Source organism: Salmo trutta, chromosome 7 (assembly GCF_901001165.1).
Source record: "Salmo trutta chromosome 7, fSalTru1.1, whole genome shotgun sequence".
Taxonomy (NCBI): domain Eukaryota; kingdom Metazoa; phylum Chordata; class Actinopteri; order Salmoniformes; family Salmonidae; genus Salmo; species Salmo trutta.
In genome coordinates, this window is record NC_042963.1 from 3,962,911 (window position 1) to 3,982,970 (window position 20,060).

The window sequence follows — 20,060 nt, forward strand, 5'->3', positions numbered from 1 at the left end:
TTGCCATCCATCGAGTTAGACTCAACCATTACTTCCATGGTAATTTACCCAGTCGTCTGTCTACTCGCTAACAAGCTTCGCAGTTATGATCAATTATTGCAACTTCTGAATCTGAATTAGGTGAGTTACTATCAGTACCCTGATGAATCAACCAAAGATTATCCTGTTTATATAAAGAATTGTACACCTCTGATTGTAAATCCACACTATGCCAGATCGAGTCCTTTTTAAACGATATAACAAGTCCTCTTCTCTCAACTGAGGAAGCTGGCTTGCTGGTGATCCCATCGCACCTCCCCTATTTTTATTTTCTATGTGGCCCCTGGCCCAGGCAATTCGACAATTGAAAGAAATTACACCAATATCTCTCAATTCTAAGGATCACGTCATTTCATTTTATATGTCGATTATATCTTACTTTATCTAGACAATTATCTCAATCCCTCCCAAACGCTTTGAAGATCATAGACAAATTCAGCTCCATCAAGTTATAAAATAAATCTAACCAAATCTGTCCTACTGCCTCTCAAGACCCTGATGGAGGACTCCATCTCTACTTATGGAATCCCAATCCTTTCCCATTTGAAATATCTGGGAATAGATATATTTACTTCCTTAGATAAAACCAGGAAGTTTTATCTAGATTATAATCAATCAACAGGATTCTAAAATCAATTCAATCTGACCTCAGTAGATGGACTAATATCCCAGTAGCTTTAACCGGCAGAATATCTATTGTCAAAATGAAAATATTCCACAACTTTATTTCTGTAGTTAAATGCTTCGCTTGTCTCCCCCTTCTGGCTATTGGGATAAAATCCATAGTGCGTTTTCTAAATGTATATGGAAAGGTAATCGTGCCCGTATAAAATAAATAAACTTGCAAAGCGGGAAAGGTGTAGGACTATCCGTACCAAATTTTGAATTGTATTTCCAGGCACTAGCATTTCGTCCCACCCTGAATTGGTTTCGACATGATTCTTCCACCCCCTTAATGAGTATAGTGAGAAATGCGGTGTCTCCTATTGCCCTGGAAGAGGTAGTCTTCACTGATATATTGTCATACTCGTCGTAAGGAAGGGACCAAACTGCAGCGGGTATGTGAATCATCTTCTTGTTTTATTGAAAGAAAATGAACACTGAACAAAAAAATGACGAAAACAGTCCTGTAAGGTACACTGACTATACACGGAGAAAACCACCCACAAAACACAAGCTGAAAACCCCTACTTAAATATGGCCTCCAATTAGAGGCAACGAAGAACAGCTGCCTCCAATTGAAGGCCAAACCAAAACCCTGAACATAGAAATAGAACAACTAGATAACCACATAGAAGTAGATGACATAAAACAGTACCCACAAAACCCAACAACACAAAACAAACACACCCTTTCCACGTCCTGACCAACTACAATAACAAAATGACCCCAATACTGGTCAGGACGTGACATATATCCCTTAAACAATGTAAACTAGACTTTAGTCCTATTATTGCTCACATAATTTTTATTTTGTGCAAAATTTAAAAACAATGTAACTGGGAATCAGAATGCCATGCCCATACTCCAATATTTCCCAATAACACCTTGCGATCTGGAGGGCAGCTTTTTGCATCCCCCATGGTCCAAATGTGGAATCGATACCCATTCCAAGATTTCAAAGACATACACTTGTCAATGTTGTGCGTACTGGGAGCGGAGTCAGGTGCAGGAGAGCAGAGAGTTGTGAACAGGTGCACACTTTTTTGAAGCAGGAGAAACCAACAGACGCCACTGCATCGAAACCTCCAGCCAATTGTCAAGTGTAATTATGTTCAAACAAATAAACATACCTCGTGATAAAACACGGAACAAACGAACACCAGTCTAACGCGTCAAAATTGACACGTAACACAAAACAATTTCACACAAAGACATGAGGGGGAACAGAGGAATAAATACATGTAGTGTGATTGAGGAATGAAAACCAGGGAACAAGACAAAACAAATGGATAAATGAAAAATGGAGCGGCGATGGCTAGAAAGCCGGTGATGTCGACCGCCGAACGCCGCCTGAACAAAGAGAGGAGCCCACTTCAGCGGAAGTCGTGACAACACTTTACCAGGCATATCCTTTTCTCTATATTTACAACTTAGGTCAGCTATGCTGGCCTATGTATCCCTTGGGAAACCCAACTACCGAACCATCCAATGATGGGATTTATAAATAAATTATCTGAGCTCCCGAAAGGACTGTTCTCTATAATATTTAAACAACTTTTGGAAAGCTCATCATCTGAGAAAGCCATTAAAAAAGTATGGTCCACAAATCTAATTGAATCTGAACAACCCTTTAACTGGAACAGAATATTGAGAAATATGACTTGGCATTCCGTAATCTTAACCATCAATTTATACATTTCAAATGTGTTCACAGACTGTCCCCAACTCCCAACTCTTCACTGCTCCCTGAATCAGGTAGACACATTCCTCTAAAGGTATTCTAAATAGTTATTCTGTCGAATGTTGATGGATGGCCTACTTGTTGTAAACATGGGCCCAGAGTAAGTGATTAAAACACACAAGTAATTGCCAATATTTGAGCAGAGTTCATGTAAATTTTGATTAGAGAGGGTAAATCTTTCACTTGTGTTTTGGTTGAAATTATAATAGCCTTGGCTGAGTTCACGTCTCTCTCTGCGCCCCCTACACCAGTGGTTTCCAACCAGGGGTACTAGGACACCTTGGGGTACTTAGCCTACCCACAGCGGGTACTTGAGAAGACTCATGAGACCATAGGTTTACTGGTAAAATGCACATGAGGGGGTATTTCAGGGGTACTCCAGGCGGACAAAAATTCAGTTGATGGCAGTGTTCCATCTAATTTTTTTAGGCACTGAGCAAATGTCTGCTGAGCGCAAACTTGAACATTGTGAAAATTCGGTGCACGTTTACTGGGAACGCTGAGGTTGTACCCGCTTTAAGTTACAGTTTTAAAAGTAGCCAAGTAGGCTACTGTGGCTATTTGATCATAATGTAGGCCTATCAGAGTGGCCTTCCATCAAAAACAATGGAGAAAATGCATCCCAAAACATTTTAAGATGGAAATAGCTGTTTTATGATTTCATCTGTGTTCAATTGTAGGCCTACATTCCATGAGACTTTTGAAAAAAGATGCAGGGCTTGACATTAACCTGTTTATCCACTTGTCCTTCAGACAAGGAGGTGACTGAAAATGTTGTTGTGTTGTTTGATGCAAAATGCATTATTATTCCCATGCCATTATTACAGAGAATCAGACAAATTATGCTACCCTCTGCCTATTGGCTACTTCTCTGCCTATTGGCTACTTAGCTTATTCAAGCTTGTCTCAAAATATAACACTGCCCCTTTAACACAAAAAAAGCTCTTCACCTGACTATCTTTTCAAAGATGTCTAGAAATGTACACATTTAGGGCTCTTGTAGGAACAATCACTCCCCTATTGCTGACTACAAACAATCTATAACTGGGCTAATAACTCACTAACAAGCAAAGGATATTTTTTAAAAAGTGTACAAGTGGCTACATGCAGCTCTCACCTTGATCTCAAAAGAAGCACATCTACTCACGACCGCTCATGCTGTAAACCAGTGGTTCCCAAACTTTTTATAGTCCCGTACCCCTTCAAACATTCAACCTCCAGCTGCGTACCCCCTCAAGCACCAGGGTCAGCGCACTCTCAAATGTTGTTTTTTCCATCATTATAAGCCTGCCACACACACAATATACGATACATTTATTAAACATAAGAATGAGTGTGAGCTCTTATAGGACCAGGGCACAAATAATAATATAATAATAATCAATAATTTTGCTCTTTATTTAGCCATCTTACATATAAAACCTTATTTGTTCATCAAAAATGGTGAATAACTCACCACAGGTTAATGAGAAAGGTGTGCTTGAAAGAATGCACATAACTCTGCAATGTTGAGTTGTATTGGAGAGAGTCTCAGCCTTAAATAATATTCCACACACAGTCTGTGCCTGTATTTAGTTTTCATGCTAGTGAGGGCCGAGAAACCACTCTAACATAGGTATGTGGTTGCATAGGGCATCAATGTCTTAACAGCGCGATTTGCCAAGGCAAGAAACTCTGAGCGCAGCCCTATCCAGAAATCTGGCAGTGGCTTCTGATTAAATTCAATTTTCACAGAACCACTTGTTGCAATTTCGATGAGGCTCTCTTGTTAAGATTTTGTATTTATTTTTATTCAGATATCGGTAAGTGGACTGGACGCAGGGCATGAAAGGAACAACAAATCCAGTTATTTGTGTCGTCCTTTTCAGGAAAGTACCTGCATAATTGCGCACCCAGCTCACTGAGGTGCTTCACTATATAACATTTGACATTGTCCGTAAACTTGACTTCATTTGCACACAAAAAATTGTACAATGATGGAAAGACCTGTGTGTTGTCCTTGTTAATGCAGACAGAAAAGAGCTCCAACTTCTTAATCATAGCCTCAATTTTGTCCCGCACATTGAATATAGTTGCGGAGAGTCCCTGTAATCCTAGATTCAGATCATTCAGGCGAAAAAAAAACATCACCCAGATAGGCCAGTCGTGTGAGAAACTCATCATCATGCAAGCGGTCAGACAAGTGAAAATTAGGGTCAGTAAAGAAAACTTTGAGCTCGTATCTCAATGTAAAAAAATGTGTCAATATTTTGCCCCTTGATAACCAGCGCACTTCTGTACGTTGTAAAAGTGTTACATGGTTGTTGCCCATATCATTGCATAATGCATAAAATACACGAGAGTTCAGGGGCCTTGCTTTAACAAAGTTAACCATTTTCACTGTAATGGCCAAAACGTCTTTCAAGCTGTCAGGCATTCCCTTGGCAGCAAGTGCCTCTTGGTGGATGCTGCAGTGTCCCCAAGTGGCGTCGGGAGCAACTGCTTGCGCGTTACCACTTCACTATGTCTCCCTGTCATGGCTTTTGCGCCATCAGTACAGATACCAACACATCTTGACCACCAAAGTCCATTTGATGTCACCAAGTTGTCCAGTACTTTAAAAATATCCTCTCATGTTGTCCTGGTTTCCAGTGGCTTGCAGAAGAGGATGTCTTCCTTAATTGACCCCCCATAAACATAATGGACATATACCAGAAGCTGAGCCAGGCCCACCATGTCTGCTGACTCATCCAGCTATAACGCATAGAATTCACTGGCTTGTATGTGAAGCAGTAATTGTTTCAAAACATCTCCTGCCATGTCACTGATGCGTCACGAAACAGTGTTGTTTGATGAAGGCATTGTTTGTATCGTTTTTTTGTCCTTTCCCCCCAGCATTGTCCAGACATAGCCGCGCAGCAGGAAGAATTAAGTCCTCCACAATAGTATGGGGCTTGCCTGTCAAATCAAATCACATTTATTTATATAGCCCTTCTTACATCAGCTGATATATCAAAGTGCTGTACAGAAACCCAGCCAAAATCCCCAAATAGCAAGCAATGCAGGTGTAGAAGCACGGTGGCTAGGAAAAACTCCCTAGAGAGGAACCAGACTATGAGGGGTGGCCAGTCCTCTTCTGGCTGTGCCGGTGGAGATTATAACAGAACATGGCCAAGATGTTCAAATGTTCATAAAATGACCAGCATGATCAAATAATAATAATCACAGTAGTTGTCGAGGGTGCAACAGGTCAGCACCTCAGGAGTAAATGTCAGTTTGCTTTTCATTGAGAGTATCTCTACTGCTCCTGCTGTCTCTAGAGAGTTGAAAACAGCAGGTCTGGGACAGGTAGCACGTCCGGTGAACAGGTCAGGATTCCATAGCCGCAGGCAGAACAGTTGAAACTGGAGCAGCAGCACGGCCAGGTGGCCTGGGGACAGCAAGGAGTCATCACGCCAGGTAGTCCTGAGGCATGGTCCTAGGGCTCAGGTCCTCCGAGAGAGAGAGAAAGAAAGAAAGAAAGAAAAAAAGAAAGAAAGAAAGAAAGAGAGAATTAGAGAGAGTATACTTAAATTCACACAGGACATCGGATAAGACAGGATAAATACTCCAGATATAACAGACTGACCCTAGCCCCCGGACACATAAACTACTGCAGCATAAATACTGGAGGCTGAGACAGGAGGGGTCAGGAGACACTGTGGCCCCATCCAATTATACCCCTGGACAGTGCCAAACAGGCAGGATATAACCCCACCCACTTTGCCAAAGCACAGCCCCCACACCACTAGAGGGATATCTTCAACCACCAACTTACCATCCTGAGACAAGGCCGAGTATAGCCCACAAAGATCTCCGCCACTCAGTAGCTCACCATAAGATGCTTCTAGCCCCTTCTTACTAATGGTATCTGTTGCTTTTATACATGTCTTACTACTTAAAAGTCATCTTTATTCTCGCTCAAAAAACTCCTGTGACTTATTTTTCAAATTGTCATGTTTCGTTTCTAAATGTCTGCACAAGAGTGAAGGTTTCTCGCGAGAGAGTAATGTGACTGGATGTTAATTATTTGACTAGGCTACCTGTATTTGACGTTGTGTTGTTATTTCTCTGAACACTAGATGGTTTAATTTTATTTTTGGCAGTGAAACAAGGCTACTCAGGTGAGAAAAAAACCTCACCCAAAAGCATAGCCCCTTTGGAAAATATAAATGCACTGTTTGAAAATGTGAGAATTAAAAAAATATTATATATATATATATTTTAATGTTAACATTTTTATTTGGGTACCCCCAACGGCATTGTGCGTACTACTGCGTTTTGCCTACAACAAAATATCTTGCAGAGTTAGTTTCGCATACTAAGTCTTGCATACTGTAGTTAATTTTGTTGTATTGAAAGTGGCAAATATTCCGTTGATTCGATCCCAATTGCCACAGTAAAGGGAAACGTTGAAAGTGTTAATTAACAGGGAAAACTCTAGAAAGTTGAGTGAAGTTCAGTCTCATGTTTCTCTCCGTGGGCTGACACTGTATTTCGGGGCTGGTGCGTTCACAGTTGAGAGGGAACATTGGTTGGTGGTACAGTAACTAAAACATGTAGGGAATCACTGCTCTACACCATAGCCTCATTTGAATTAATGGACACCCAACAGAATGTGATCTTCTGGTGTGCAGGCAGTTATTAATTGCTGGCAGAAACAAATTACCTTAATCTATCTACCTCAATGATGTTGTTAATCATGCAGGAAAAGAGTACAGGGAAGGAGGACTTCCATGTGTTTTAAACTACAGCATTGGTCTGAGTGTCCGAAACGAACATTTGCTTCAACATATTTTACTGAACGAACTGTATACAGATAAAAATGTATACTGTTGCAAAATAATAACCAGCATCTTTCTACTTCTCTTACCATGACATGCTCCTGTTGAAGGCCCTGCTTTTCAGGATGTGACTTTTAGGATGTTAAGACAACTATCTCTTACAATGTGTGTATAAAATGTTTGTTATGCACAATATGCAGGTCACATAACAATTTTGGATGTTTTTTTTTATCTATTTTTTATTTCACCTTTATTTAACCAGGTAGGCCAGTTGAGACCAAGTTCTAATTTACAACTGCGACCTGGCCAAGATAAAGCAAAGCAGTGTGACAAAAACAACAACACAGAGTTACACATAAACAAACGTACAGTCAATAACACAATAGATAAATCTATGTACAGTACGTGCAAATGTAGACGAGTAGAGGGGCAAGGCAATAAATAGGCCATGGAGGTGAAATAATTACAATTTAGCATTAACACTGGAGTGATAGATGTGCAGATGATGATATGCAAGTAGAGATAGTAGGGTGCAAAAGAGCAAGAGGATAAGTAACAATATGGGGTCGAGGTAGTTGAGTGTGCTATTTACAGATTGGTTGTGTGCAGGTACAGTGATCTGTAAGCTGCTCTGACAGCTGATGCTTAAAGTTAGAGAGGGAGATATAAGACTCCAGCTTCAGTGATTTTTGCAATTTGTACCAGTCATTGGCAGCAGAGAACTGGAAGGAAAGGCGGCCAAAGTAAGTGTTGGCTTTGGGGTGACCAGTGAAATATACCTGCTGTAGTGCGTGCTATGGGTGGGTGTTGCTATGGTGACCAGTGAGCTGAAATAAGGTGGGGCTTTACACAGCATAGACTATAGATGACCTGGAGCCAGTGGGTTTGGCGATGAATTTGAGGACCAGCCAACGAGAGCATATAGGTCGCAGTGGTGGGTAGTATAGGGGGCTTTTGTGACAAAACGGATGGCACTGTGATAGACTACATCAAGTTTGCTGAGTAGAGTGTTGGAGGCTATTTTGTAAATGACATCGCCGAAGTCAAGGATCGGTAGGATGGTCAGTTTTACGAGGGTATGTTTGGCAGCATGAGTGAAGGAGGCATTGTTTTGCAAAATAGGAAGCCAATTCTAGATTTGATTTTGGATTGGAGATACTGTCTAACCAGACACCTAGGAATTTGTAGTTGTCCACATATTCTAAATCAGAACCGTCCAGAGTAGTGATGCTAGTCGGGCGGCAGGGTGCGGGCAGCAATCGGTTGAAGAGCATGCACTTAGTTTTACTTGCATTTAAAAGCAGTTGGAGGCCTCCGAAGGAGTGTTGTATGACATTGAAGCTCGTTTGGAGGTTTGTTAGCACAGTGTCCAAAGAAGGGCCAGATGTATACTTAATGGGTGTAGTCTGAGTAGAGGTGGATCAGAGAATCACCAGCAGTAAAAGTGACATCATTGAGATATACAGAGAAAAGAGTCGGCCCGAGAATTGAACCCTGTGGCACCACCATAGAGACTGCCAGAGATCCGGACAACAGGCCCTCCAATTTGACACACTGAACTCTATCACAGTGAACCAGTTAAGGCAGTCATTTGAGAAGCCAAGGCTATTGAGTCTGCCTATAAGAATGCGGTGATTGACAGAGTCGAAAGCCTTGGCCAGGTCGATGAAGATGGCTGCACAGTACTGTCTTTTATCGATGGCGGTTATGATATCGTTTAGGACATTGAGCGTGGCTGAGGTGCACCCTTGACCAGCTCGAAAACCAGATTGCATTGTGGAGAAGGTAATGTGGGATTTGAAATGGTCGGTGATCTGTTTGTTAACTTGGCTTTTGAAGATTTTAGAAAGGCAGAGCAGGATGGATATAGGTCTATAACGGTTCGGGTCTAGAGTGTCTCCCCCTTTGAAGAGGGGGATGACCGCGGCAGCTTTCCAATCTTTAGGGATCTCAGATGATACGAAATAGAGGTTGAATAGGCTAGTAATAGGGGTTGCAAGAATTTCGGCAGATAATCTTAGAAAGAGAGGGTCCAGATTGTCTAGCCCAGCTGATTTGTAGGGATCCAGATTTTGCAGCTCTTTCAGATCATCAGCTGTCTGGATTTGGGTGAAGGAGAGGCGGGGGGGGCTTGGGCAAGTTGCTACAGGGGGTGTTGAGATGTTGGCCGGGGTTGGAGTAGCCAGGTGGAAAGCATGGCCAGCCGTAGAAAAAAATGCTTACTGAAATGATCGATTATTGGAGATTTATCGGTGGTGACAATGTTTCCTATCTTCAGTGCAGTGGGCAGCTGGGAGGAGGTGCTCTTATTCTCCATGGACTTTAGAGTGTCCCAAAACTTTTGGGAATTTGTGCTACAGGATGCAAATTTCTGTTTGAAAAAGCTAGCCTTAGCTTTCCTAACTGACTGAGTATATTGGTTCCTGACTTCCCTGAAAAGTTGCATATCGCGGGGACTATTCGATGCTAACGCAGAACCCCACAGGATGTTTTTGTGTTGGTCAAAGGCAGTCAAGTCTGGGGTGAACCAAGGGCTATATTTGTTCTTAGTTCTACATTTTTTGAATGGACATGCTTATTTAAGATGGTGAGGAAAGCACTTTTAAAGAGCAACCAGGCATTCTCTACTGACGGGATGAGGTCAATATCCTTTCAGGATACCTGGGCCAGGTCGATTAGAAAGGTCTGCTCACTGAAGTGTTTTAGGGAGCGTTTGACAGTGATGAGGGGTGGTCGTTTGACCACGGACCCATTACGCACGCAGATAAGGAGACAATGATTGCTGAGATCCTGTTTGAAGACAGCAGAAGTGTATTTAGAGTTGGTCAGGATGATATCTAAGAGGGTGACCATGGTTACAGATTTAGGGTCGTACCTGGTAGGTTCATTGATCATTTTTCTGAGATTGAGGGCATCTAGCTTAGATTGCAGGATGGCCGGGGTGTCAAGCATATCCCAGTTTAGGTCAGCTAACAATACGAACTCTGAAGATAGATGAGGCACAATCAATTCACATATGGTGTCCAGGGCACAGCTGGGGGCTGAAGGGGGTCTATAACAAGCGGCAACGGTGAGAGACTTGTCTCTGGAAAGGTGGATTTTTAAAAGTAGAAGCTCTAATTGTTTGGGCACAGACATGGATAGTATGACAGAACTCTGCAGGCTATCTATGCAGTAGATTGCAACTCTGCCCCATTTGGCAGTTCTATCTTGTCGGAAAATATTATATGTTAGGGATAGAAATTTCAGGATTTTTGGTGGCCTTCCTAAGCCAGGATTCAGACACGGCTAGGACATCCGGTTTGGCGGAGTGCCTGGGGAAAGGGATTGGAGCTAGGGGCTGCAGGGCCTGGGTTAACCTCCACATCACCAGAGGAACAGAGTAGGAGTAGGATAAGTGTATGGCTAAAGGCTATAAGAACTGGTTGTCTAGTGCATTCAGAACAGAGAGTAAAAGGAGCAGATTTCTGGACATGGAAGAATAGATTCAAGGCATAATGTACAGACGAGGGTATGGTAGGATGTGAATACAGTGGAGGTAAACCTAGGCATTGAGTGACAATGAGAGAGGTTTTGTCTCTAGAGGCACCATTTTTAAACCAAGTGAGGTCACCACATGTGTGGGGTGTAGAACAAAAGGGCTAGCTAAGGCTTATTGAGCAGGGCTGGATGCTCTACAGTAAAATAAGACAATAATCACTAACCAAAACAGCAATTGACAAGGCATATTGACGTTAGGGAGAGGCATGTGTTGCGAGTGATCATAGGGTCCAGTGAGTAGCTAGGCGAGCTGGAGACACGACAATTCAGACAGCTAGCGGGCCAGGGCTAGCAGGCCAGCAGAAGGGTCTCGCAATGGAAGAGCCTGTTGAAACCCCCTTACGTCGGCAGACCAGTCGTGATGGATCAGTGGGGCACCGTGTAGGCAGTAAAAGGGTCCAGCCAATTGGCAAAATAGGTATTGTCGCCCAAGAATTGGCTGATGGATCTCTTGCTTTAGGACAGAGATGTTAGCCAGGAGTAGCCACTCAGGTAGCAGCTAGCTAGCTGCGACAATCCAGTGTAAAGGTTCAGAGCTTGCGGTAAGAATCCGGAGATGTGGTAGAGAAAAAGCAGTCCGATATGCTCTGGGTTGATATCGCGTTGTGCAGACTGGCAGGAATTGACCAGGCTGAGGCTGGCTGATGTCCAAGTTAACGGTGATGACCGCTAGCAGTGGCTAACTGACTACTAGCTAGTAGCTACTTAGCTGGATAGCTGCTGATGGGGGTTCCGGTTCTAAAGTGTAAAATATAGCAGATCCATACCACATTGGGTGAGGCGGGTTGCAGGAGAGTATGTTCAGTCCGTAAATGGAAATTGAGATTAAAAAAATATACAAAAATATATACGAAATATATACGAAGAAAAACATATATACATGGGACGGGACAAACAGACGAGACAAGACAAACAGCTACACCATCTTGGAATCTATGTAATGTGTTATAGACAAGATGTAGTGTGTTATAGACAAGTATTTATATTGCCTTAACATACACTAGGTTTATAGAACCACCAACAGTGATCTAGTGATCTAGTATGTATTTTTCCTTTGAAGACTATTACCTGTCTTTCTCCATGTGAAATATGAATTATATGGCTCCCTGGTGGACAAACAGATGTCCACTGCTTGGGGGCTTGGGTATAAGTTAGGAGGTGCAGGAGTGTCAGATAAGCCTGGTCTTTTTTACCCATAAAAAGCCAGCAGTTACGCCATGTATTGTTGGGAATCAAATAAAATTAAATAAAATGTTATTTGTCACATGCGCCGAATACAACCTTACCGTGAAACGCTTACTTACAAGCCCTCAACCAACAACGCAGTTCAAGAAATAGAGTTTATAAAATATTTACTAAATAAAATCAAGTAAAAAAAATGTATCAATCAAAAAGTTACACAATACATTTACATAACAATAACAACGCTATATACAGTGGGTACCATTACAGAGTCAATGTGTGAAGATACAGGTTAGTCAAGGTAATTTGTAAAGTGACTACGCGTAGATAATAAACAGCGAGTAGCAGCAGTTAAAAAACAAAGTATGGGTGGCCATTTAAATAGTACGGGTGGCCATTTGATTAGTTTAGTCATTCAGCAGTCTTATGGCTTGGGGGTAGAAGCTGTTAAGGAGCCTTTTGGTCTTTCCAATAGTCTTGAAGGAGTTCCTACACATGCTGAGTACTTGTTGGCTCCTTTTCCTTCACTCTGCGGTCCAACTCATCCCAAACCATCTCAATTGGGTTGAGGTTGGGTGATTGTGGAGGCCAGGTCATCTGATGCAGCACTCTATCACTCACCTTGGTCAAATAGCCCTTACACAGCCTAGAGGTGTGTTTTAGGTCATTAGCCTGTTGAAAAACAAATGATAGTCCCATTAAGCGCAAACCAGATGGGATGGCGTATCGCTGCAGAATGCTGTGGTAGCCATGCTGGTTAAGTGTGCCTTAAATTCTAAATAAATGACCGACAGTGTTACCCGCAAAGCACCCCCACACCTCCTCCTCCATGCTTCACGGTGGGAACCACACATGCGGAGATCCTCCGTTCACCTACTCTGCGTCTCACAAAGACACGGTGTTTGGAGCAAAAAAATCTCAAATTTGGACTCATCAGAGCAAAGGACAGATTTCCACCGGTCTTATGTCCATTGCTCGTGTTTCTTGGCCAAAGCAAGTCTCTTCTTAATATTGGTGTCCTTTAGTAGTGGTTTCTTTGCAGCAATTCGACCATGAAGGCCTGATTCATGCCCTCTCCTCTGAACAGTTGATGTTTAGATGTGTCTGTTACTTGAACTCTGTGAAGCATTTATTTTGGCTGCAATCTGAGGCTGGGAACTCTAATGAACTTATCCTCTGCAGCAGAGGTAACTCTGGGTCTTCCTTTCCTGTTGCGGTCCTCATAAGAGCCAGTTTCATCATAGCGCTTGATGGTTTTTGCGACTGCACTTGAATAAACTTTCAACGTTTTTGAAAGGTTCCGGATTGACTGACCTTTATGTCTTAAAGTAATGATGGATTGTCATTTCTCTTTGCTTATTTGAGCTGTTCAAGCCATAATATGGACTTGGTTTTTTACAAAATAGGGTTATCTTCTGTATACCCCCCCCCCCCCCCTACCTTGTCACAACACAACTGATTGGCTCAAACGCATTAAGAAGGAAATAAATTCCACAAATTAAGTTTTAACAAGGCACACCTGTTAATTGAAATGCATTCCAGGTGACTATCTAATGAAGCTGGTTGAGAGAATGCCAAGTGTGCAAAGCTGTCATCAAGGCAAATGATGGCTACTTTGAAGAATATCAAATATAACATATATTTTGATTTGTTTAACACTTTTTTGGTTACTACATGATTCCATATGTGTTATTTCATAGTGTTTATGTTGTCAAGATTGTTCTACAATGTAAAAAATAGTAAAATTAAAGAAAACCCATGAAATGAGTAGGTGTGTCCAAACTTTTGACTGGTACTGTACAACATACGGAAATTATGTGTTACAGTAATTGTTGTGGGCTATTTACCTAATCATCTTGCTCACATTTTCTGTTTAGCATTGAGTAATACAACGCACAGCAACAAACAATATGTTGCTGATATTTTGAAACAGCCCTTTACGTGAAATAATAATAGTATGAACAAATTCCCTATCTCAGTATGAGAGAGAGAGAGAGAGAGAGAGAGAGAGAGAGAGAGAGAGAGAGACAAACAAACAAATAAACAAACAAAAAATGCCATGTAAATGGTTGGTATCCTAGTGGTTAGAGCATTGGGCCAGGAACCAAAAGGTTGCTAGATTGAATCCTCCAGCTGACAAGGTAAAAATCTGTGGTTCTACCCCTGAACATGGCAGTTAAACCACTGTTCCTACGCTGTCATTGTAAATTAGAATTTGTTCTTTACTGACTTGCCTAATTAAATTAAAAACATATATACATAATCTATGTTTGATTATTTTAGCTTTTGTACTTTAACTATTGCCACATCCGTACAACATCGCATAAAGACATAATATGACATTTGAAATGTCTTTTTTCTTTTGGAACTTTTGTGAGTGTGATGTTTACTGTTCATTTTTTATTGTTTATTTCACTTTTGGTTATTATCTATTTCACTTGCTTTGGCAATGTAAACATGTGTTTCCCATGCCAATAAAGCCCCTTAAATTGAAATTGAGAGAGAGTAAGAGAGAGACAGAGTCTGTAAGTAAATCTGAGCCACTCCATTTAGTATGATATGTTATATCTGGTATGGTTAGATAAGACAGATGGTTACTTAAGGCAAAATTAAAAGAGGGTGATTGGTCAGGGCGGGTGTGTAGGCATATAATGCAAACGTCTAACAACCCAAAGGTTGTGAGTTTGAATCTCATCAAGGACAACTTTAGCATTTTAGCAACTTTTCAACAACTTACTACTTTTTAGCTACTTTGCAACTACTTAGCATGTTAGCTAACCCTTCCCCTAACCCTTTAGCTAACCCTTTGCCTTACCCTAACTACCCTTTTAGCTAACACTTCCCTTAACCCTAACCTTAACTCCTAAATGTAACCCTAGCTAATGTTAGCGAGCTAGCTAACGTTAGCCACTTAGCCAGAATTCGTAACATACCATACGTTTTTCAATTCGTAAGATAACTTAATACGAATTGTAATTCGTAACATATCATAAAAAAATGGGTGATGGACATCCACAAATGAATACGTACCATACGAAACGTAACATAGCATACTTTCTAAAGTGTCCCGGATTTACATCGGATTTATATACGGAATAATACTAAATGCTCTGAGACCATGTTGCAACCCAGAATTTGGTGCATGCTACACAGCGCCACTGTAGGGCTGTCAGTGGTTGGAAGAGGCGCCGAGTCAGAACATAGGCTACACAAGTTGTGGTGGAGGGAGTGAGTGCATGCTTAAATACTGTATAGCAGGCTACATGACCAAAGACCATGCCAAGTAAAGGTGGAGCAGCGACAGCGTGGCAAGATTCTTATCGATTGTTTTTAGAATCTACGCATTGTTATGCTTAACATTCGGGAACGAACGTCAAGATTCTGAAAAAATGCTATTTGAGAGAAAACCTGGCGTCTCTCATTCTCGTATGCATATGAGACAATCGTCGTGGAGTTCATGTGTCTTATTCGACGAAGTGGCAATGTTTAGAGCTCGCGGAGGGGCAGCCCTTTGGAGTCTGGCTGTATATTTACTGTAATAGTTAGTCAGATGTAAAGCATAGGTTGAACGAGAAAATAGACAGACCGTGCGTCAGACACGTGCTGAATGTAGCCTACAGGGGCCGGTTACCCTCTGGATTTCTTTTCTCGCTGTAATACAAAGTAGCGGCTCCAAAGGATGCAGGTGAAAAAACAGAGGGGCTCGGACAGGAGCACTGGAGAGGGTACCCGTAAAAAGTCATCATGCTTCTCAAACATCAAGATATTTTTGATATCGGAATGTGCCCTGATGTTGGCACAGGGCACTGTTGGAGCCTACCTGGTGAGTGAAACATTTTAAGCTGTGTCATTACGTCTGTGATGTCTCTCATGAGAACATCTGTCCAGACTCAGGTTTCATATGAATTCTAATACTTTGGGCCATTTTATCTTAGCAATAACTCCGTGCCAGTACTGAGCATGTAAGCAAAGTAGGCTATCTGTCATGAAACGGACAACAGCTATGACATAATGAGATACATTTTAGCCGGTTTAAAGAAGGCTTGACATTCACCGGTGTTTTAAATACGCAGTAGCCAGTGCCCATGCCAGGCTAGCCCACATGTGGACTCAGTATTCAATTCGAAACAAAATTCCGTCTGGTTGTGGAGTTTAACCTTGTCCATATGTCCACAGCTAACATAGCCTATTTTCCCTCTGTCAAAACAAACCTGTTAATGATGGTTTGTTCTAATGCCGCACCTAAATAATCCAAGTACCCAAAATAACACTGATTCCGTAGAGGACAACCATTTACAGGTGATTTGTTAGTTTATGCGGCAAATGCTGTAATATACATGCAATATGCTGCAATAACACAATCTTTTGATGTAGCTAGATCAGTGAAATTATAGACCCCTACCTGTATTATCAGAGTGCCAGGCTTGAAAGCAATGCTATCTTGTTTAAGAAGAGCAGACAAGCCTATTCAACTCTTTTATCTCAAGTTCACACCTGATGCTTCTGATATGTTGTAGGCCTACTCTTTTGAAGCGTTTAAATCGTTTTAGTCCTAATAGGTCCTCCTCACAGAAATATTTTCTATACTCCCTTCTCAAATTCAGTTGTTTCATGGTGATGTTCAACAGTTCGCTTATGAAATGAAACAACAAATTGTGGATGACTGAATTAATTATTTTATAGTAGGGTATTTTAAGTCACAAAGTGGTATGGTGGGCTAGTGCCACTTCCCAGGGAAATCAAAGATGTAAACTGAAATGCTTTGACCTTATTTGGAGTGGAACATGTTATCTATTCTGTGCCACTGAACCAAAAGCCTCCTCCTGACCATGGGAACAGTATAGCCTATGTGGATGAGGCATGTTGGTATCCAGTCAGAATTTCCCCTGTAAGGAGTAGACTTGGATTGTTGAGTCAAATGTACAATTAACAAGAATTCACCACTTCCTGCTTTTGATATGAAGTTTAATGACCCCCAAATTATTGAGAGGAATGTTTTCCAAAGTACTTGGTACTTCGTTTTTTCAATCTATTTTATTCTATTTTTATACCATGTTGTTATAACATGTTTTTTTTAAAATCTTTTTAGATGGACTAACTTTCTAACACTACTTGCTTGTGAACCAAGTAAAGTTATCATCAAATTGGGCCTACAACCAGTAGTCTCCAACCTTTTCTCTCTGACTTGGATGGAACATTGCACACATTTTTCTGTGATGTGTCTCTCTGCTATGTACAGACTCGCCGGTCACAGTGGAAGGAATGGGTCTATTAGGATTCCTCTGTGTGATAATTGGTCTAGTTATGTCTCATTGAATTGAATGTAGTTGAAACGGAAGATGTCTCATCTGCAGCAGTGGCTGCAGGGGACTCTGATGGCTTTTATACATAGGCACTTCTAGCTTAGCTTAGCTAGAATGTTTACACCTACAGTATAACTACCATTTAAAGCCCTGTCTCACTTTGACTATGTAAATGTTTTCAACTACACTTTCCAGGAGGTTATTCTAAAGAAGGTTAACACACATTTAACTAATAAGGGTACATTTTATACTGGTGAGTAAAGATTAGCAAATTATGGATCTGAGAGGGAGGCGCATGACAGGCCTTCAGCCATGCTCTATCGCTGTCAGCACAGGTAGTCTCTTTCACATGGCACCTGCTCCATTTGCATGGGCTGGAAACCAGGCACCAGCTACAGGGACAAGCTGATGACCCTGTCATGACCTTATTTGAGGTCCTCCTGTGTCAGAGCTATTGTTGTATACATGATAGGGTGAAGCAACTTAAAGTGTGTGCTGGCAGCCAGGGAGCCAGACTGGAAGTCATGGGTCATGGCCTATGCTCTTGCTCTACGTTAGCAGCTTACGATGGACTTTTTCCCAAGCAACATAGTCTCTGGGTAAACAGTCAGTGCACATACCTGCATAGACAATTACTCTCAACACTATGGGGTTGTGGTATGACTCTCAGCTTCCCTTGTTACATTTTGAGAATGATCTGGAAATGGTGTGTAAACCTACCTTAAGTTGTTAGTTCTCGGAAATTCAACAGAACTCTGTGGTTTCAGCCCACGTTGAATGTTGTGGTGATGAGTGACAGTGGTGAATTTGTTTGCTGTTACGTGCTCCATCTACGCATGGCAAAACAGGCTGAACTGTCTATGTACTTTATAATTTCCCCTGCATATATTTGATTTTCAAACCTAGCATTAGTAGTTGATTATATTAATTCTACACTAAGTTTGAGACTTTAATGCGTTCAGGTTAAGCTATAGTTAAAGTTTGGTGTTACTACCTTCGCCCTCTCCAATCTTGCAACTTGCAAAACCTAATATTTTGGAATTAGACAGGGTTCTGTAAAGGCTTCTGGCAGACACTGAATTGCCCTTTTGAAAGGGCGTCTAGACAGCATAGGAACCTAAGACGCACTTCAACAGTTTTATTTAGCAAAGGGCTGTAGTTATGTCATAAACTGTGCTTACACAAGCCTCATCCGCTTGTTAAAAAAGGGTGTGGGGCTTGGCTCCTCTCATTCTGGACAGGTGAGGTAATGTTGAGGCTAAATGGTCACATTGTCCATAAAAACACAGCCAGACAAGTTTGCATTGTAACCATGCTGCAATAAATACAACAAACCTTCCAGACTAACAGTGTTTACTTTTGAGTTCAAGATTCCAGGTGTATCTTAACTAGCTCTCTGTAGCTAGAGGTACTCATCTCTCTGCAATGTATACAGTCTTTTTAGATACCATAGACCTAACTATAAATATTTTTGTCAATTATTGAGTCTAGAAATGTAGTATCTTTTAGTAAAATGCTTTGATGGCAGAGTGCATATACAACACATGGAATTTGGGGGACTGGTGCTCTTCTAAATTCACTGCTGTCAGGCCCACTGGTGCCCGAGTCTAGTCTGGGCAAGAGATGACATGATATGGTCTGTTTGGCCTGGCTGCCATTCCTCTGCTGTGGTGTGGTGGTGAAGTGGAGGTTCAGGAGTCTGTGCTGGTGTCTGCTGATAGGCCTTGTACATAGGATGACTGACATCACTACATTGATTTCTAAAAGTTTTTGTTTTTAATCTTTATTTAACTAGGCGAGTCAGTTAAGAACAAATTCTTATTTACAATGACGGCCTACCCTGGCCAAACCCTAACTTGGACGACGCTGGGCCAATTGTGTGCCGCCCTATGGGACTCCCAATCACAGCCAGTTGTGATACAGCCTGGTATTAAACTAGGGTCTGTAGTGACGCCTCTAGCGCTAAGATGCAGTGCCTTAGACTGCTGCACCACTCGGAAGCCCACCCTGTGGTCGTGTTCAAATTTAATCAAAGTGTAGGTAGTTGAATTAGTATAGTTATTGCTCAGTCACACCTGCCATTTAAAGTAATCACTTTGTATTGTCACAGAGAGAAGATAATTTTTCCTACTGGCAATGGCATCCTTCTCTAAGTTAGCTGTTATTTTCCTGTCCCCACGGCTCCTAAGAGGAGCTTAATTTAGCATGTTAGCCTGTTGGACATCACTGTGGGAATGGAAGAGGACCGTGCCCTTTCAAGGACATTTTAGGACACAACCGAAAATAGTTTGATAATCGTTGTGAAAATATGACAGGTGAGATATGGCTCAGCAGTTGGTTCCCAGACATTGCAAACCCACATTATTTTTTATGAACTCTCTAGACAATACTCACCAATTTAATTTGATACATCTGAGGATCCACTCCTTTGAGAAGGGGCATCCTATTGTACTTCCTGCGGAGCAAAGCCCCATTTCCACTGGAACTTAGAATTAGGGCTGGCTCGAATAGAATTCTCAAATTCGAGCCCATTCAGGGGAAACCGGGACCATCGCAGACCATTTTCACAACTAATGCCAGCTCGATTAGATTTCGGGTTGGTGACGCCGTTACTATGCAACCACCAGCTGATCACAGCTGGATGTTGACACCATGTTTAGCTAGCTCGTCTGGGCTTGTTGCTGTTACCTAGCACATGGACAAGCAGTACTGAGTCAGACATGGCACAAATTACCACCATAGCTGGCTCCTTCATTCATTTTTGCACTGCACAATAAACTTTTATGAGAA

The 20,060-nt window shown here is 41.7% G+C and overlaps 1 protein-coding gene across 2 annotated transcripts in view; it reads left to right on the forward strand.

Moving 5' to 3' along the window:
• The first annotated feature begins 15,130 nt into the window (after window positions 1-15,130).
• LOC115196762 (solute carrier organic anion transporter family member 3A1) overlaps window positions 15,131-20,060 on the forward strand; it is a 68,802-nt gene continuing 63,872 nt past the window's right edge. Inside the window, exon 1 of one of the 2 annotated variants that reach the window (XM_029757651.1) lies at window positions 15,131-15,790. In XM_029757651.1, the coding sequence (XP_029613511.1) occupies window positions 15,647-15,790 (144 nt within the window). In that variant the 5' untranslated portion in view covers window positions 15,131-15,646. The remainder of the gene's footprint in view (window positions 15,791-20,060) is intronic. The other variant, XM_029757650.1, reaches the window with a different exon arrangement.